General features: G+C 45.8%; 1 protein-coding gene across 28 annotated transcripts in view; it reads right to left on the reverse strand.

Annotated features, from left to right (window-relative positions):
- KCNMA1 (potassium calcium-activated channel subfamily M alpha 1) overlaps positions 1-21,129 on the reverse strand; it is a 708,733-nt gene that overhangs the window by 196,026 nt on the left and 491,578 nt on the right. For all 28 annotated transcript variants that reach the window (XM_033130127.1, XM_033130157.1, XM_033130156.1 and 25 more), the window contains exons 10-14: positions 16,217-16,327; positions 13,461-13,566; positions 11,798-11,880; positions 8,183-8,252; positions 2,267-2,422 (exon numbers count right to left, since the gene is read on the reverse strand). In XM_033130127.1, coding sequence (XP_032986018.1) covers positions 2,267-2,422; positions 8,183-8,252; positions 11,798-11,880; positions 13,461-13,566; positions 16,217-16,327 — 526 coding nt within the window. The remainder of the gene's footprint in view (positions 1-2,266; positions 2,423-8,182; positions 8,253-11,797; positions 11,881-13,460; positions 13,567-16,216; positions 16,328-21,129) is intronic.

Here is a 21,129-nt window from a genome sequence, read left to right on the forward strand (position 1 = left end):
TCAAATGGAGAGCACGTGCTTAAGACTGTCCCTATTTTAAATGAAAAAAATATACGATGGGAAGCCTTGATATTTCCAGGTCATGCGCCTGGAGAATTCCAGCTCAAAGACCACCTGAATGTCCTAAGTCTATATGCAGAGCGCTCCCTTCAAACACAGAGGAGTTGGCCCCGGACAGAAATAACATGGTAACATAACCCTGGGAGGGAAATGTGTTTTCAGTTACACCAGGGCTAGCCAGGCCTCTCCCACAGGCTCTTCCTAAATGGGAACTTGGCAGTGGGGTTGGCTGGGCTGGAAGGGATGTCCTTGGCTGCAAAGGTGAGGCACTTCAGGGTCTTGAGGGAAATTGGACAGAAGTTCTTTCTCTCTGCTGGTAATAACACTGAAGAATCAGCATCACATCCATTTTATTCATTTGCCTGACAGGCAGCTCTAGTTTCCATGCAGGCACCACAAAATCAAAACATACGCATGTCACGTGCCCCATGTGAGGTAGGGCCCTGCCAAGGCCGTGTTACATCGACATGAGGAAGCTGAGCCCAGGTCCTCAAACCGTGTGCCTGGTCTTGTGGGCAATTATGTTCTGGAAGAAGCCACCAGAGCTTGGGTGAATGAGCCAGAGGACCTCCTAGTCCTTTATCCTGGGTCTGGACTCCTTGTGTTGAATATAAGAGCTCTGGGAGACACAGGCTTACATCTGGCATTTTGGTGTGTCTCTAAGTCCAGGGCCACGGACCTCCCTGCCTCCTCCATTTTGTCTGCATTCAGTTTCATCCAGGCAGGGGACTAGCAGCCTGGATTAAAGAAGACATGTAAAGGAATGCAAAGTCCTCATTTGTGAGCTGGGTCTGCGCCAGCAGGTCAGTGTAGTTGGGGTCTTTGGGCACGGGCACACTACAAGACCCCAACTACAGGAATGACTAGAAGAACATTTTAATCAAGGCATCTACTGCTAAAGTGATTGACACAACTCAAAAACAATTTGCTCTTTTACGTAACGTTAATTACACATTGGCTAAATAATGTACATTGGGGGGGTACAGCAGGTAAGGACCTAGAAAGGTATCCTTCTCTAAGTGACACAACTTGGGAAGGGCCAGCGTGAGCACAAACGCGGAGGTCATCCATCAGCCATCCCTCTCACGGCTTCCAGGGCCATGGCCGCCTCCACCAAAGACCTTATTCTCTTAGTGGATATAGCAACAATGGCAGCAAAAGCCTGGACATCTCAGACCTTTGATTTCAGAGCTGCTGGCCCCCTCTGCATTACTTCCTAGTAACTCATTAATTTCCCGCCTCCACCACTACTCATTCAGGAAGTGAAATGTGAGTAAAGGAATATCAGGGAGGAGGATGTAAGCCCAGATCCGGAGCTGGTGGCCATGAAGGCCAAATCAGAAAGAGCCAAACTCGATGGGTTTGACTGCACTGGTTTCCACTTTGACTGTCTAGGCTGACAACCATCCAAGGATGAGGGCTTTTATCCTTATTCTCATTCTCCTGCACAAGAGTCCTCTTAGTAGGAGCCTGGACCCTCAACCCAGTGTCCTGGAAACACGCCTGCCCTGGCCTGTGTGGAAAGAGGTGGGCCTTCCTTTATCTGAGCTGGTCCAGCAGGCAGGGGCCACTGTAGAGTGGCTGCCCAGGCAGCTCTGCAGGGTGAACTGGCTGACAAGGAGATGAGCATATCCAGACGGCCTGTCTCACGGTGGAAAGGGCGCCGCGGCCGAGGGCTCCGTTCATCCTCTCACTCTCCATTCAAATAACCGTGGCATGTCAGCCCTGCTGGCCTCCTTGATTGTGCAGAAATAAATAAATGAATTATGTTGTTGGGGTTTGGGCTTCAGCACAAACACATGGTCTGCATTTATCCACACAGTGAGAGGTCCACCAGCCACTTGATGTAAAAGAGCAAAATGATAATTCTTTTCTTTAGGCACTCTGGTGCCATATGGAATGTATATAAATCATATTTTTGTTTTAACAGCGGAGGCTTTGTTGATAGATAAACATGTGGTTTATCTAAAAAAAAGAGAGGATTGTGCTTTGAACAATCATTTAATGGCCGTGGATGTGCCAAATAAAAATAAAAACATAATTTTGAAAGAAGTTGGCCTCTTGCCCAAATCTGTAACAAGGAATTTCTCCTTAACCAAAGTGGTTAAAGCCCGTCGGTCTGTTTTGAGTTTAAGCTGTGCTCTCTACTCAACCCCACGACAAATTGAATCCGGGGCTAATGTGCTCTAATAGGACAAGACGTTACCTTTATGAATGACCTCATGGAGAAGAGGTTGGCGAGCATGGTGGAGAGGCCCTGAGCCAGGCAGCTCTGGGCTATGAACCCCAGCTTCAGCTCTGCAAGGCAGATTGCATCATCACCCTCTTTCCAGTTCCAGCTTGGGATGTTTAGCAGATGGGCCTGTAGGAAGAAAAACAGGTATGAGACCTTGCTTTGTTAAATGTTCAATTGTTTAAAATCTCCTCTGGGAAATGCAACATTGCCCAACTGCTCAGGGTCATCCAGGTTTGTCCTTTCCTTGCCTTGCCTGGGTCTGGTGTTCCATGTTTCCCTCAATTCTTGTCTTCATCAGACTTCAGTCTCTCTGGAACATTGTTTCTGCACCTACCAAGCCCAAGTCCTCCCCTCCGGTTTGTCCTTTAGCCAAATCAAGTCCAGAGGGGAAACTCCCCTTGTGACAGACACATCGGCCCATGCTAGTAGGATGGTTGGCTAGGCCGTTCCATTAATTGGCTCCTCAAATAGATGCCAAAATTATTAGACTATCACATTTCTTTTTTTATCTGCCTTCTCCATACTCCAGATCAGTGGCTCCCAAGCTCAAGCAGGCATCAGAATCACCTGGACGGTTTGAACACACATGTTGCTGACCCCTCCCCCAGTTTCTGATTCAGTGGGTGTGGGGTGAGGCTGTAGAATCTGCGTTTCTAATGAGTTGATGCGGAGCTGGGAACCGCACTCTGAGAAGCACTACCCTAAATCATCAGGCCACTCACAGTCTAGACACGTTACAATCTCTTGCAGGTGGACTGATCCTATTCAACAGTTAGGTCAGATGCTGAGATTAGAGCCCAGAGAAAAGCTCATCCAATTATTTTTAAGTGGCATGAAGTAGAGAGTCATAGATGATATCCTGGATAAAAGCATCAAGATTCACAAAGTTCTCCAGAGTTGGAAAAATGGGCAAAACCAACCAGAAAAGACTGAAAAGGCCTTAATGTCAAGTACGGCATTTAGGTTAAGAAAAATCAATTGTATAAATTCAAAATGAGAAGACCTAACTTGGCAGCAGATATGAGAGGAAAGCAGGGAAAACAAACCCTTAGGTGTGCGGGTAACTAAAACCCAAAGAGAGGCCAACCATGTGACAAATTATAGAGAAAACCAAAGCGTGCTTGTTAGAAATCGTCTCCAGATCAAGGGAAATGAATGTTTCATTCTGTTGTGAACTGGTCAGCCTAGTTCCAGAGTACCTGATCCAGTCATAAGAGTCAAATTTAAGAAGGGAAGCTGATAATTTGAATAACTTTCCGAGAAAAATGGCAAGCACAAAGAGAGGTGTGGGTTCTGGAAAACATTTTGAGGAACAGTTAAGAGAGCCATCAGTACTTGGCCTGAAGAAGGGAGATGACGAAGATGGGGTGGTTACCTCTGAATATCTAGGTGCTGCTGTAATGAAGAGATTAGGTTTGACTGGCTTTGTTCCAGGGGCCAGAATTAGGACAGACTGGAGTACATTACAAGCAAGCTTTTTTTTTTTTGCTTGTTTATAAAGGATATTTCTAAATATGCAATTGGTGTAATAAATGAAGGAGGCAGCCTCCAAAAATACAAAGTTTGTCCCTAAAACTCAGTCAGTACTTCTCCAAGTCTCAGTAGAAAGACTTTTTGCTTTACATGGGAGGTTGGGTGAGAATACTCTCTAGGTTCCTGCGAATGCCAAGACTCTATGGCTCTGAAATTCTCCTCTCTCTCCAGGTAGCAGCAAACAGGAGGAACCCCAAGGACAGCCCCTTCCCTAGCAGGACAGTATACATAATTGCACTAGAAGGGAATGAAAAGACTATCGTGGAAACAAAGGGCAGGTTCAATGGCTTCATGCTCTGCTTTCAGAAATACCACTGTGAAACGCCTTCTTGCAAAATCTAGTTCTGTGAGAATCTCACGAGTCCTCACCCAGCAGAGTTTACTCCTGGGAGAGATGACTATATCCTTCCTGATGAGAGCACAGTTAAAATAGTCCCGTGTGTGGGCCGGAGCAGATGGCAATTTCTGTCAAGCTGAGTATCGCAGACCTCCTCCACATCGTATACTCAACCCAGCAACTAGCCCTGCTCTTTTCCTCATTTCCCTCCCTGCTCTTCCCTGGCTTAAGAAGGCCACTTTCCCCTCTACTTCCCTGACATCATAGAGAACAATATATCAGTCGAAGTGAAGAAATATCCATTTGATTAACATCATCTGAGAAGAATGAGGGGTAATTAAATGTAAGTAATGAACAATGAAATCATCAAGTGTGAAAGGAGATTTGGGTGGTCCTCCAGGCAGACACCACACAACCTTCATGGCACCTTCAAACAAACGAAGAAAACCTTTTCAAGAGGGTCCCTCATGTCCCCATGTGCCATCCAGGGTATGAAGTCCAGGCTTTTAGGCCTTGGGTCCCTCATGTCGCCATCTGGTTCTAGTTCCTTAGACATAGTTCACATGTTATGACACAGGAAAGTCATTTGTCTCATTTCTCAGGCTTCCAGAGCCTCCTTTTTTGGCCCCCGTATCTTCTCCAATTGCAAGGCAGGAACTGCAAAAGATGTGCCCGAGGCTGGGACCAGAAGTGTGCATGAAACAAAGAGAGGAGACGGACCCAGCAACTCAAATTTTCTTTCTGGCAACTCTGTCTTTTTTCATTTGAGGGAAATGTGGGTCCAGTGGAAAATGCCGGCCTTGCTGTATGGGAATCCACGGGTAAACCCTCTCTCATCTGGAGAATCAGACCGCTGATGAGGGTCTACCGGACAGGGCTCCCCAGAATTTGCTACTGGGCCACTCCTGATGCCAAGAAGAAGAACTGTGAAAATAGGCTGGAAGATCAGGAGACATGAATCCCAGCCCCAGTTCCACCTCTCACTACAACTACAGCTGTGGGGAAGCCACCAAGAGGAACAAAGAGGGTCGCTTCAGAGAATTCACTTCAACATTACTGCCCAAATGTAAGCGTTTATAATGAGAAAGCTCAAAGAACTTGCATCTCCATTGGGCCATTAGGACTTGACTTCCAGTTCAGAGACCAAGACAGTCTGCTGGGGGGCAAAAAAAAAAAAATACAGTAATCGCTAAATCATCAGGAGTGACACTTTTCCAAGATGTCACAGACCATTCTTTCATGGAAGAGATTCAAGCCATGTGCGTTCAAATCAGAAAAATGTCCTGCACCATCACCATATTCTTTCCATGTTCAGAGATGGCTCGGCTGAGAGTGTTTCTCTCCATGAATTCTAGTGATATTAAACAGGTCCACTCTGGAGAGCATCAGTCCTTCTATAAGGCCTATCCTGAGGAACCATAGTTTGGTTCAATGGGCTGTGCTTCTATTTAAAGAGAAGGTGGCAGATGGCAGGTATGCCTCTTAGCCCACTGGCTGCCAAGTGACCATGAGTTGTACCCACCAGAGCTGCTCTGTCCGAGACAGAGCTTAGACCCCCGGTCTGAAGTCGCATGGGATGCTAAAATGCACAGATGGTCAATGAGGACTAAATTGGATAATGGGTGTCAAAGCTCTTTTAAAATCATACAAAATGACACAAATGTCTGAGATTATTACGATGACCAACTCAGGACCAGTTTTCCATGGAGAGAAAGCAGGCAGCTGCCCCACATCCCTCTAGATTCTAGAATAGCACCATCATTAGGTCATCAGGGATTGAAATTCTTTATATTTTTGGTCTTATATCCAATTATGAAATTAACTATCTCTTAGAATATGTTGACAATGACATATGTTTACACACACATACCACGTTCTTTCCTGAAAGCAAGTTTTATGGGTGGAGAGCTCTGGACATTTAGTCACGGATGAACAGGAAGTACCACGAGTGGAAGAAAAATAATTGTAAGGGAAGAGGGAGAAAAACATATTAAAAGGGTAGGTAGGAGGACCTCAGGAAATAGACCAAAATTGTAAAGCAAGATGAAGAATGCCAATTTGCAATTCTACAAGGAATGAGATGATAAATAATGACCAGTGAACTTTCTGTTCTTTTTCTAGAAGAGAGAAATGAAATAATGGAGAAAAAGGTCCCATGTCAAAGTCACTCCGTCCCTTGAAACATTACTAACCTTACAGGGGAAAAGTCTTGTAAGGGATTTTTGCCTAACTCTAAAAACCAAATAGATTAGGGTGATTCTAAACAAAATGTGTTTTAAGCAAATATTCATGGATGATCGGTTGATGTCTTCGTCATTGTTTCTGAATAACCGTAACGTAGAGGTTTGTAAATGACATTCAGCTTGCTACGATCACATGAATACTGACCAGGTGCCATCTGGATATGAGGTCCGCTGAGCTACTTTGAGTTTGACAAGAATCACATAGCTGAAATCCTCCTTAATTTCTTGAAGATGCTCCATCAGCACTCATTGGAAGGAGAAGAAAGGAACTGACATCCCTTTCTAAACATACAACATTAATTTTCCTATTCAATCTAAATTCAGCCAAAAAATCTAAACAACAGCTTAAAGCACTCCCACACTAAATGAAATTTCAAATCACGAATGAAAGAAGGAAAGTTCATTGCCTCGGGAGCTGTCACCAGCCACAGCCTTGCTAATAAAATTCACCTCCACCAACGGGGCTGCTGTCAAAAAACTTCTCCAGACTGATGCTTGTGAGTTATCAATATCCTCACTGTATCTCTTCAGTGCCCTTGGGTTTTCCAGAGACGTACAGGACAATGTGACCTTGGGTGCCCATCACCAAACCCACTGGCTGGAGCTCAACACTTTCTGCAGTGGAGCCACCTGCTGAGGGTTGGGCAACGGTTGGCAGTGGGCAGCAGACCCGAGTGGTAGGCCAGTCAGACAGCAGGCTCCACTCGACAACAGCCTCTGATGGGCCTCCACACAGCAAAATGGGGCAGCACTTGCCAGCAATTAAGAAATAATGGCATGGCACTGACACATTTGGCAGAACGGGGTCTTCTCTGGGTCACCTGGCTGCCTATTTCGTAGGGAATATGGTCTGTAAGATGGGACACACTCTCACTCATAACCCAGCAGGGAGTTATTGTGCTCAGACAGGACACCTGGTTCCAGGTATGAGAAGCCTCCATTTCTAAGCCTCATTAAGGGGATAACTCTTTCCACATCAAACAGAGAAAGGTGCCACCTTCCCTCCCCCAAAGCTGTTTTCCTGGGAGTTTAATCACCATCCGAGTGAAGGAGCATTGCCTCTGAATGAGAGACTGGACTCTGGGAAAAACATAGACTCCATTGTTTGCTTTCTTTCCAATCTTCGTATAAACTATAGACTATGTTTAATCTCTACATAGCCAATTATTTTCCTGAATTCCACCATGCAATTCTCATCTTGAATCTAAGAATGCCATGCTCTTCCTTCACTACCCAACGTGTGTTCCATTCCCCAAAGTTCACCTGGTCTCAGATAGAAAAGGCCTATCACTTGCCTGGGACACTCTCTATACCTTGACTGCTAATTTCTTGAGGGCACCAAGTAAGGCTTCTCCTCCAAGAAGAACCCATCAGGGGTTATGGGGTCAGGCAGTTGTTGACCACATACTAGATAGTCAGTAAATACCAACTAAAGAAATGAGTGCAGCACATAAAAAATGGAAGTTACTGGAATGGGATCTAAGAATGCATTAATATGTCTGAACCTAGGGTCCAATAGATGGTTCCTGAATGAATGAATCAATATGTGAAGGAGCTTCCTTCCAATGACCAATTGCAAACAAGATGTTTGACTGAAGAAACGTCCCAAAGGATGCTTTTACCTACCACCCTCTTTTTCCAGGCCTTTGGATCGCATGGTTGTATGTGCATGTGTGTGTGCAGGCATGTGCATGCGTGTGGCACACCGGGAGGGAGAAGAGACTGGACTCACACATGCATCTTGGAGCCTGGGATGGGCTCTCACTGTCCTACCTTGTTGTGATACTGCAGCATCTGCGTGATGATCCTTATCTTCGGATGGTAGTTCTTTATGGAGATTACTCTGAAAAAGAAAGAACCACTGCTGAGGCAGGGTTTGCCTTATCCTTGGAGTCTGATGGGAAGATTAATTTGATTACATCCAAATGGAGGGAATGTGGGGCTAGCAGCCAGCCCCATCCTCAGGGGTTGCAGGCGTTGGGCCAAGTTAAACTGTGTCTCCACCACGATACCCCATGATTGTGTGAACAAGAAACCACAAAACAGCCACAGACTGTGTCCTGGGCATAAAAGAAGAGGGGTCCTGTGTTGCCTTCGTGATGTTAGGTAAGTCTGTGTGCACGGGGGCTGGAGGCTTCTGGAGCAGGGGTCAGGGCCTGTTGCCTACATGGGCATCTAAGAAAGCAAGCTCAACTCATGGGGCCAAGAGGGTTTGCCATCTCATCTACCCCGGGGATGAGCCTAGAAACAATTACCTCTAAGTCTAGTTCTCCAAGTTAACAACTTGAGACAACAATGGACAAATCAAATAAGCAGCCTGACAAATGATTCTACTTGTCACCTACATGACTACTCACAAACATGATTTCTAAGCAAGGCTCTTAGGAAGGGATCAATGACTCAGCCTTCGATAGCTAACAGCATCTCAACGACAATTGTGACGCTGGTTAGCGATAAGGGGCAAGGCCTTTTAGTGGTCACAATCTGATGAAACTCCCCCACCCCCCCCCCCAACGGCACTCAGTCCATACTCAGGATTAACCACTGCCTGGCCCCCAACCCTCACTTCTGCTCCCTGTGACATTCACTGTGCTAAACGGGGACGGGCAGGGAGCAGAGGAACAGAACACCTGGACTCCAGTTCCAGCCATTGTGCTAATGAACTGGGTGACCTTCAGGAAATCCCTGGTCTCTCCATGACTGTTTCCTCATCTGGACATTGGGGGCAACAGTACCTGCTTTATTTATTTCACAGGCTTGGTATGAGCAGCAAATGAAAGACCAGATGTGAAAATGCTTTGAAATCATTAAAAGCTCTCTCCACGTGTAAGTTATGGTTTTTGTCATTACCGACTCTGTCAGAGGTGACATTGCACATTTCCTTCTGTGACAAGGAAGGCTAAAGAATGGAATTCCACAGAAAGGCCCACCTCCTGAGCCTAATCAGAAATGCAAGTGCATTTATTATGACCACCCCCACAAACTTTCCACCAAGAAACGTTAAGCTTCATCCCTTTTTGTGCAAAGATGGAGAGAAGGCAGCCAGGGAGCAGCTTTGTCTGAAAAGCTACAACGTGTGAATTTAGGAAATGGATCATGCATAAGCCTCCCCTGCACAAATTCACCCTGGGCTTTTGCACTTGAAGGATTTCATTTTATTTTTGAAAAAGTGTTGTATTGGCCCATGCTTATAACTCAAGGACTTTGAGCCTCTGAATTCAGTTCACAGCATCAGCCAGTTTTCTGCATTAGCTCATTTCAAATGGATCTTTGACATTTTAATTTCAAACAGGGCAGATTGGTCTCATTAAACTAAGGAGGAAGGAGGATTATACAAATAAGGGAAAGACAGAGCCCATTTTTAACCCTGAGTCTCCCATTTCCTTTTGCTGCCTGGGCCTTAGCTCTGATGCTGGTTAATGGATGGCTTAATTACACTTCTGATACTACCTTGTTCAGTCATTTTTATGCCTTGACATCATGCCAATCACCCTGGTAACCTGTATGTCCTCATATTAACTCTGGCGTAGTCAAGGCTTAAATAAAATATTGTGATTAAGAGAAACGTCCATTTCAAAGCGATTATCATTTCAATTATTCACTTCCGAAAAAAAATAAAAGGCTGTGACAGCCCCAAACTTCATTAAGCTCCATCTTCTTTTGGTCTCTCTTTTTTTCTTTTTTTTTTTTTAAGTTTGAAGCTAATGAAGCCTAGTTCCTTAAAGTCTACATTTTAACGTTTCAAATGACACAAAAACATGGTAGAAGATGGAAATCCTAGTTCAAGGAAAGGGCCAACTGACCAACCCCACCTGAAGCTGAGGCTGTTGCTGTCACTTTTCAGCTGTGACTAGTTAAGGGATGGACCCAGGTGTGGAAGCATGTCCCCATTCCACCATCTTCCTGCAGCCTGGCAAGCCCCATGCTGACAAGAGTTCATGCATCAACTTCCTTAAAATGACTGCACTAAGCGTAGTGCCAAAGAAAAGAGAGTGGAAAGAGAACATCGCGCCAGATGTCGCTTGCCAGACACCAGGACCAGATGCTGAGGGGAGGACTTGTTCATCCAGAAACGCACGGAGGAATTCTTCCCCCACCTCACTGATGGGAAAGCTCATGTCACTTGGGGCCACTGATTAAAAGCAAAGAAAGGAGATGTGAGCAGTGTGATGATGCAAAGGCAACTTCCCAACCCTCTACCTTGGTAAACTCCCAGGACACAGGAAACCAAGCTGCAGGGAGAGGGGGAATCTTTGTCTAGACCCAAAGGATGGCTGTTCACAATTAGGCACGAACGAGTTCCTGGGAATACAGTGGGAGTGAAATGTTTTCTCTTTGTTCATCTCTTCTCCAGAAGGATCTCTTTATTATTCCCTCCCTGCTCTCTTAACTATTTTGCAATTTATGCTGCAGGAGGGAAGAACCCAAAAGGGCCTTAGCTATCTGGAGCAAAATATCTTAACGTTTTAGTCACTTCATAGTCACAAGACGTCTGGAATATGGGTCTATGAAAAGAACAAAAACAGAACAGTCTTTTTCTGAAAGAGTAAAGAAGAATTGGACAGAGAATGGCCTTTGGCAGGCCCAGCCCATTTGCAGGAAAGCCACCGGGCAGTGTTCTCCAAAGAGCGTCCCCCCAGGAGATGTTCTCCAAAAATAGGAAGTGGGGGGTGTAACCAAACAGCTTTGACAAATTCTCTAGAGATCACTATCTTAGAAATTCTTATTAGTATTAAAAGCATTGAGAAAGATTTCAGTTAAGAAAACTATTTCACTTTGGAAAATCAGTGGAAACAAGCTAATTGGTGACCAAACTCCTCTTTGTGGAGATACCAGTCAATGTGCTGTAGACATACTTGGACAGCTCTAACACGGGGCTTCTCACCTGGGCATTACAGACATTCAGAGCCTAATAATTCTCTGCTGTGGAGAGCTTTTCTGTGCATTGTGGGTCATTGAGCAGCGTCCCTGCCTCTGCCCACGATCCCCTAATCATGACAACCAAGAACATCTCCAGATATTTCAAAATGTCCCCGGAGGGACAGAATCATCCCCAGTCCAGATATCTCAAACCTTCTCCCCCTTAGAGAACATGGTACCTTATTTTAGGCGTGTGCCCATCTATAATAAATTTATCTTTCCTTTTCTAGTCCTGCCTAAAGGATCTCAAATTCAAGACTCCAGAGCTGCCATCTTCTAAGGACGAGTGTCCTGTTGAAAATGCCTTGTGTCACCGCCCTCCATCCCCACCTCAGCTCCCCAGAATCTATGCAGGTGGCACGTTGTGGGCTGGCTTACGGAGCAGATGGTGCTCCGGGGAGAAGCAAAGGGCAGCAGGTGGACCAGAGAGCACCAAACCCAGAGCCTCCCCGGCCTCCCCGAGGTTACCTCATGATGTTGGAGGCGTCTTCAGCATCGGGGTCAGCGCAGTACTTGTTGGCAAGGATGAGGCACGCATCTGCTGACTCTATCTAAGACACCAAAGGAAAAGCACAGAACACAAACATATAAATAGCCGTGCTCAGTGGCAGTCTCTCTCTGTTGACAGCTCTTGGAGAACCTGGTGCTTTGCAAGGAAAGGGAAAAAGACTCCTGAGAGATGACTGTTTTTGTCAGAAGTGTAGGTTGCAAGTTCTTGTTATGGTATAAACAGCTCATCTTGTTGCTGTTGGAGAGTACAACATGTACCTGGGTAATTATACTGTTCATTTTGCATAGTCTCTTACGTGTGAGCTTTCCAGATTTCTTTCAACAACAATTAAGGAAGCCTTTCGGTCCCCTCCCCAGCTTCAGCACCATCATCCTAACTTTCCTAGGCAGGAAATGGAGTTAGGTGGGCTAAACCCCTTCTCTCAGGTCACCAAGTTAACTGAGTAGGTGGGGATTCAGCAATTTAGACTCCAAAGTCCTTCGTCTAAGCTTTTTCACATCTTAACTGGGGAATAAAAGGAAATGAGGACCTTGAATCAGATAACAGCTCAATACTGTTTAGTATTCAATTAGCATTCACATATTCAAACGACAACTAATCTATGTGTATGAAACGATGTATTACAGATGATCTAAAAATACAACCCACTGACTTATCTATACATGAGGCAAAAAAGATTTATTCCATTGAGGGGATCATGAGTTGTGCTAATAGCTGCTTACATCTAAATTAGGTCCATAAACAATCACTATTTTCTCCACATTCTCATAAGATTTTACATTAGCCATAACTTGGATCATGTCTAGTCTAAGATTAACTGGACTATCTAAGCATCGAAATTCTCCTGCTGGCTCAGGCCTACAACCTGTCCCCCTGGTATGTTGTACTTAACAGACCGTTCCTGCAATTTATGGGAGGGCAAGGTTTCCTCCATGGTATGTCACAAATTGTCTCTGGTTTTCTTTAATAATCCGAGGAATTTACCCGAATCCTTTTGGGTTATTCATGTTTGCCAATTACATTATGTACTGAATGGTGTGGTGACTACAGTGAGCATTTAGATGTCAGTGGATCCACAATTTGAATCTATACTCACTGGCATGCAAATATTGAGCATGCTCACAAAATCGATATAAAATGAATCAAGTGGCAGATGCCACTTTGCTGGGTCCCTGTCCCTTATAAGCCTCAAGTTCTAGAAAGAAAGCTTAGCCCATTGCCAAGTGATATCAGACACTTGCATGTTTAGTTTTGCACCTTTAGTCTTTGGTGGGGAAAAGAAAAAAGCTCAAAATGTTTTATGGCACGGTAAAATTTTATTTGATAAAAGTGATAGTCTACTTCCTTTAGCAGTACTGATATTCAGGGACTAGCAAAAGAAGTTCCACATTATGACTAGTCCAAGTGTGGAATGCTTACAGGTGACAGCCTACCAGGTGCCAACAGAACAAAGTCCTGGGACCCGTGGAAAGCTGATGTCAAGGTTGGTGGGATCTGACTTATCTCATTAGAGGACTGGAGGTGACTCTTAGCCAACCTGGGAGGCACGTCCCTTCATCACCGAGTCAGGCACCCCCCTCTTAGATGGAGTAAAAGCGGAAGTCACTTCTTCCTTCTTACCTTGACTCTTGCAAGATCATGTGGATTGAGGACTGAACCCTGATAAAATTCCACCTGAGTAAAATGTCGTTTGAACAGAGCTTCAAGCTCCAGGTTGGGGGAAATGCTGTGCAGGGAGAGAAGAAACAGCCATTAATCTGACAGACGCAGGTATTGCAGCCTCCATAGCCTCCCTTCTCTTGGATTTCCACAGAGGGAGACCTGAGACAAGGCTTTCACTTTCAAAGCAGCTCCTTTCCTTGCCATAAATAAAAGGCTGGCACTCAAGTAAAACCCCAGCCCAACTGAAAACCAAAACCAATATCACAGTAAGATAAAGAGGTTCACAACCTTCACAGGGTCTGAGGCCGAGGGGGTGAAATGTCTTCAGCTTCACTGTGAATGGAATCCCTATTTTATGAACAGAGAAACTGAGGCTGCGACCTCAGGGATTAGCCAAAGGTCCTCCTGGCCGAGCCTCCTGCTGCTCTCTGCATCACAAGCCTTTTCCCTGCTTCTCCACCGCATGGACTTCTCATCCCCCAGGGCCTGGATCAAAAAACGTCACCTCTGAGCTGCCATGCAAAGTTCGTTTACTCTCAGTACTGTCCTTTATAGTTCACACGTGTGTACACTATTCATCATCATTCTTAGTACTGAGCTGGAAAGATATCTTTCCCACTGGAGGACAAGGATTAAAACATTAAAACATTGGCTTATTCATTCATTTATTAATTCTGCAGAGGTGGAAAATACCCACTCTCTATATGGTACTGTGCCAGGCACTGTGAGATATTTAGTGAGAACCCACTAGGTGCCCAGGAAAGTGTTAACCAACACGTGACTAACATTTATTAAGTACCTACCACTAATAACAATTGTTAATGTTTTGAGCATTTACTATACGGCAGACATAATTCTAAACACTTGAGAAGTTATTAACTCATTTAAACCTCAAAACAACCCTAGAGGAAGGTATGCTATTAACACAAAGCTTCAAGAGGTTAATTAACTGGGCCGCCCGTCTGCTATGACGCTGATGCTGATGGATGCTGGAGACATACAGGGGAAGCACAGCAACGGAAGCATCAGTAGCCAACCTGTTGATTCAGACTAAAGCCACGGGCGAGAGAAGAGCAACTGCCTGTGCAAACCTGACTGGCCTTTCAGATCCATTAGCAGTCATGCTTCTTTCATGAAGCCTGTCTCAGTGATACAAGAAGCGGTGGTCTCACCCTGATACAGATGCCCGATGTGATTTTGTCACTTGATTAATCTGACTTCAGTCAATTGATATAGGACTGACGTTGTGCTCTAATGGTTGATCAGATGCTCTTCTTGAGATGTCCAGCCAACTCTGAGGGCAGAACCTACCCACTGTACTTCTCTTGAAACTTCTACACTGCTCAGCAGAAGACTGGCCCCACAGCTGATAATCTGTGGCTAAGTCCTGAATTGATCTGTGGGTTCTGCTCCTGGGCCCAGGGCCTGGCCTATTGTTTCAGAACTTGGAGAAGTCAGTGCCGAAAATGCCGGTGCTCAAACATGGGGACCAGTTGGCTATTCTGTGAACAGTGCCCAAAGGAAGGAGGTGCAAGAATGGGAGCTTGTAGGGAAGTCAACGGCAGTGGGCTCTCAGAGCAGGATTGAGTCCTGGGTGGTCAACCTCATATCGAGCAAACACCAATAGGCAAGTTTGTCCCTCCAGCAACCTGGGGTGAGGGCTGGCCCCATGATGGCCCAACCTCCATCAAAGGAAAAGATGGTGCAACCCATGTCAACATGCGTGAGTCCCCCAATTCTCCACCCCTGTGACAGACTACCTTTTACCTAAAGGGGGATGAAACAACATTGAGCAGAGGGGAGATATCTTGCTTGCCCCACCTATAAAACAAACATGATAGGACCTACCTCCTAAATTGATAATGTGACCCAATATATGTTATCTTGCATGACATCAGCTAACAGTTATTGAGCACTTACTGCATGCCTGATTCTGCTCTGCATACTTCACATGTATTACTTCTTTTCATTCACACAATAGCCCATATGATCTCCCCATCTTACAGATATAGAAACTGAGGCCCAGAGAGGTTAAGTAATTGTTTAGCAAGTAACTAGTTGAATCGGGATTCAGATCAAGTCCCCTGAGTCCAGAGCACATACGGTTATGCTCTCTGTTGATTAAAGGAGAGACTGAATGCACGGCGACCAGCACAGTGGCCCACGCTGAAGGTTTCTAGGAATCATAGGTGTCGTTCCTGTTGTCCTTCCTACCTTACACTCTGTTTCCTGTTGTATGTGTGTCTTGCTTGGTCCCTAAGTCGCCCCTGCACTCGCACAACATTCACACCACACAGCTCCTCCTTCCACACCAGACGCTGCAGACATACCAGCATCCTATAGATCCAGACAGCGGAGGGGACATAATGACGTGTGTGATCCGTGAGGAACTCCACCATTACTTGCCAGAATTGCCTCCACAGAGGCAGGCACGGCTCTTTTCACTAGGGTCAGACAATTAAGTCCGCAAACTTTCCACCACATAACCGCACAGTGGAAAGTTCGCGAACTTAATTGTCTGACCTTGTCATATGTTGCTTCCTCTTCCATCGGTCCATGTTGTCCTCTACGATGAGGCCAGCAGGGATCCTGGCAGATTCAACTCTGTCCGCCCCCCAACGCGGCCCCCACACCACCACTCCTGCAGACATTCAGGTGGCCCCGGCAGAGCGTCTGGTTGGGTGGAAGGTCTTAAAACCACAGGGGCCTCTTACTTGTGAAGAAAAACGATCTCCACGTTGACATCATCCCGGTCCTTGTGCAGAAAGTCCTTCAGGAAGTTGGAAACACTCTCCAGAGTGATGTGTCCACAGACTACAATGTGCCTGAATGGGAGAGGCCAGTTAGATGCGGCTGGCCCAGCGATGACCCGAGCACCCACCCCCAGCAAGACAGAGGAAGCGCGCAGCTGCAGGAAAGCATTCACTGACTCCAGAGGCCTCAATAAAAGCCCAGCTCCCATCCCCAGAGGGCTGTGAGGCGAAGCTGCGGTGCTGGCAGGTGCTCAGCGATTCCTGGACAGAAAAGGCATATGGCTTCTCACCTGATGCTGCACAAAATCCTATTAAAAGCCCAACCGTTTGGCCAAGTGGTTTTCTGCATTTAACAATAAGTGACATTATGCTTGCGTTTAAATGCTGCATTATCAAGTCCCTTGCAGATTCATATCTCTCCCTTTCTGCCCACAAAGCGTCCTCCCGGGAGATTTACCGAATGAGTCTTGGTTTATGACATAGAGCTTATCAGGTAATGAGATAACAAATCTTGCTGAAACGATGATTTTGTGTGTAAGAAAGCGAACTTTTATCAGGGTGGCTAATGTGCGGCTTGACACGTTATGGGCTCTGCTGGCCATAAGCAGTAAAAAGGAAATTTTGCATTTTTCTGCCATAACTCCTCTGACAATGGGGGCATGTAACACTTTACAGTAAGTGAGCATTACTCAAGGCTAAATGGGGAAGGGACGCCTATGGAATCGGAGATGATGCCGCAGATCTGTGCTTCCGCAGACAGCTGCTTCCTTAGGGGGCTGGCCATTTCCCCGAGAGCCAAAGGAATTGACCTCAAGATGGGGAGAGCCAGGGAGGGACGAGGCCGGCATTGTCTGCCTTGCTCCAAGGCGGTCTGGACTTCTGTTTCTGAAGATGGTGGCCCCCCCGAGGAGAGGAGCCCCTCTTCCAGAATTGCTGGAACAACAGTCCCGCCAACACCTTTGGGTTCCTGAGCCAATCTGACTTTGACACTGGACTATATTGTGGCCACTTACACTGGCTGCATAAGGCTCAATCAGGAGCAAGCACGTCAGTGCAAGAGTCAGCCCCAGGACCAAGAGTCGGGGCCTGATGTGAAGAGGAAACCCACTGACTTCTAGGAAAGAGACCGTCACAAGGGGCGCAGCCCAGGTCTCTGTGCCCCTCAGGCTGACAGTGACACAGGCTGAATCCCTGGCTGGGCTTTGAGGCACGGGCAGGTGGCGATCATGAAGCACCGTAATTTTGTGGGAAAAATTTAAAATGGCCAGGTTCCTTGCACTTCATAATTGCTCTGTGCACATTCCAATAAAGGCAGAAAGCTCATTGGCTAGAGGCAGCTCATAATAGGAGGCAATGATGATCGCTTACGCAATGTTCCATTAGATGCCATTACAAGAGACTGCCCTTTCCTTGTAATTTGGTGCTTGACTAAGGATGTGAGAATAATGCAGTAAACTCATTGGTGAAAGGATAATGATGCAGAACAAAGAGTAAATCAATAATACGCCCGATGCAGTTAATAATATCGCCATTATGGACTGTTATTGTTACGGTGGTGTACTTAGCAATCAGGCAAGCGGAGGGCATCACGGGGAGGGAAGAATGTCCGCGGGCTACCTCAGAAGACACATTTGAACATGATTACTTTGCTCTCTAGCCGGTACCCGCTAGGTTGAGGGAGGTCCCTTGGCCAACCCATCCAAATGTGGTGCCCCAAACCCATGTGACTGATTCCTTCCTGAAATACACAGTATGTCAGAATACACAATGTAAATGAAACACTTGGATTACAGACATTTTTATGATGTCATACCTTAAAATGGTTCTTGTGGCACACGTGCATTTATATGGACAAAACCGGCTGCAAATGAATTTGCATGTTCTGAATAAGATTTGTGATTTTGAATGTGCCAAGTGTGCTCAGAAAGCGACTGAGAAACAGGATCTCCCTCCTTGTATGACCTCTCCACAAATGACAGGGGGCTGCTTGGGGCCATTCTAACACTTTCCACCCACACACGCCCACGATCGAGAACAAGGTCAGCATGAATCCAACGTACAGGCACCTCCACAGGACTGATATGTGGCTTTACCTGGAGGTGAAAGCAAGCCAGAATGGATTCCCTGCTCTGCCACGAGGGTGTGCATGGTCCTGGGCAAGCTTCTTACCCCCCACTCAATAGATGCGGGAGCTGAGAGGTTAATACCCCCAGCCAGCCTCCTGCACCAGACATTGCAAAGCTCGAAGTTCTATACCAGCATAAGCCTGGTTATTATTCAAAGCTGGACTCAAATCAATGAGAAAGCCAGGGAAATGCCTGAACATTCATCCTGCCTATCTTGTACGCAAAGAACTGAATGAACATCTGCCAGCATTCCCTCTTCCTCTTCTGAAATCATTCATCTCTGGGACAGATGTATGAGACGTGGAAGGGAAGGAGATGAGTTCACCCTCTCACCCTTGAATCAAAGGCTCAGCCCGCTGATTTATTCAGCCTTAGAAAGAATCAGGGTTCCCTTAGTTCAAAATGTGCTGGGTACATATCAAATATATTCCAATGCAATCAATATTATCCCTTAAGCCTTTAATTAGCTTTCACTTCTCTTAAGAAATAGACAAATGCTGGCAGGAGAGGGGAGAGGGAAAAAAAAAAAAAGGATTGACTTTTCTCATTTGGTGCTAGCTGTCCAATACCATTCTAGACAATTGAAAATATATATCTTTTAGCTGCAGCATGATTTCTCAGATGGAGAACAGTCTTTATCAAAAAGGGAGGGGAAAAAAATCTCCCTTCAACATAATTGGTAATTTTGCTCAGAAAAAGCGAGATTGATTGAAAGCAGATTGCCTTTTTGCCCAAGGAGAGTTATTAGGTACATTATCATGGCAACCTTGGAGAACCCATATTGTTCCAATCTGTCCTATATCTGATTTGAAGATTTACGGCTTCCCCCTTTTTGTGCCAATGATCATTTCCCTCCGTTTTGCTTCCCCATCTAGTGAAAGTTATCAAGAAGCCCACATCCTGAAAATGTTTGAATGCAGTTAGAATTGATGGATGGGGAGAAGCCGCTTCTCTAGCTCAGCTTCTGCCTTAGAGGACCTGCTCCCACCAGCCCACGTCTGAGGGAGAGCCGAGACCCCTACAGGAGTGTAAGGGAGGGACGGTGAAAGGGGAAAATTTATTTTCCAGAAATATTTTCAGGACTGAAACATTCCAGGGGCAGTAGTTTGGGGAAGGATGTTATTGCGGGGAGAAGAGAAGCAGGATTTCTTGTAGCTTCAACAATTGAAAATATAATGGAAAATGTTCTAAGATTGAGAGCCGGGTGTGCTGTCCTTGGAAGCAGAGTGATGGTTGTTCACGGTGCATGATTTGAAGAATGCCAAAAAGATCCTCATGCAAAATTATCTCTGTCGGGTTCCATGACACCTACAAATCTACCATGTGAGATTGCTGCTCTGATCGTCCTGTGTTAGCTCAGCTCAGACACTAAATAACTAAATAGTGTGGGCAAGGTACCAATTCTGCATTTGACAACTACAAAGTCAGAGTCTCTGATGGGCTAGAGCTAGTACCCGATTCACGAGGTTATCTTGAGGATTTATTTAAATAGATAATACATGTGAAGGGGCTAGTAAAGGGTCTGGCCCACTGTAAGCATTCCTAAATGGTGGGATTCTTGATATCTGGAAATCAGTCTGTAACAGATACAATGTGCTCTGTGGCCCATATAATCTCACCTAATCCTCAGACAACCCGATGTTCCTATTATCTGCATCTCCTCAGATAACCCCTCTGAACCTCAATTTCCTTAAGTGATGTACGTGCCTGAGATCCCCCAGCCAGCAAAAGGGACGTGCCCCAGATGTGACCCAGGTCTCTGACTCTAATTCTCACTAAGAAGAAAAGTGATGGTGTGGAAAGGGCACAGGCTTGAGCCTTTCAGTTTCTACTCCCTCATGACACGCAGGGCTAGGCCAACAAGAGATCCTCCTGGAACACACGCTGGAGGAGGTTTGAGGGATCCTTACTGGGCCAGGAGAGAGGCTCTGTGTGGGAACTGGGGTGGACAGAGACGCACCGCACTTAATGCTTCACGGTGATGCGATATCACTAGGTTCTGGCTGCACTTGGTCCGCAGCAGAGCCAGAAGGCTCTAGGCAGCAGGATTCAGTGACACAGAAACTCTAAACCAAGATTTGAACTTCAACCATACACTTTGGCAAGCCAAGGACTGCAAAGCGATGCAAATGTCCATTTTTGATATCATATGCCACCATGACCAGCTCAGGACTTCCTCACCAGCTCGAGGGTCCAGACGATAACAGAAATCTAGACGATCCAGGGACAATGGCAAATATTTACGAACATTACACTATGCCCCCATCTTTGGCTCTGGATTTGAATACTTTTAGACTACTGGCCATCATCACGACTGACTTCTAGCGGGCTTGGCCACCTGGTTTGTGAAGGTGGCCAACAAACCTAAATCAACAGTCATTTCTCATCTGATGGACTTTTTGGTTTTCCAAGTTTTGTTTAGTTCTGTGAACAAACCTTTCTTGGGATAAACTAATGTTAATGGTGGTGATTAAAAGATCCATCTCAGATGCATGAGGAAGCATCTCAAGTGCCAAAATAGTAGCAGATGGCATTTTGTGGGAAGGAGCTTCTCATTCAGTGTAAGCAAGCATGGCTGGTTTGGGGTAAGGGCCCCATAAACACAGGCTGGATTGAACTAGGAGTGGGTGACACTGGTGGGTCATGGAGCAAGCATGGCATCGAGGGGTTCGGTGTGACTTAAAGAGAATAATAATGCTGGACTGTTATGAACTCTATCAGGGCTCAGCACAAAACCGCCAACTGCTT

Source organism: Rhinolophus ferrumequinum, chromosome 16 (assembly GCF_004115265.2).
Source record: "Rhinolophus ferrumequinum isolate MPI-CBG mRhiFer1 chromosome 16, mRhiFer1_v1.p, whole genome shotgun sequence".
NCBI lineage: Eukaryota > Metazoa > Chordata > Mammalia > Chiroptera > Rhinolophidae > Rhinolophus > Rhinolophus ferrumequinum.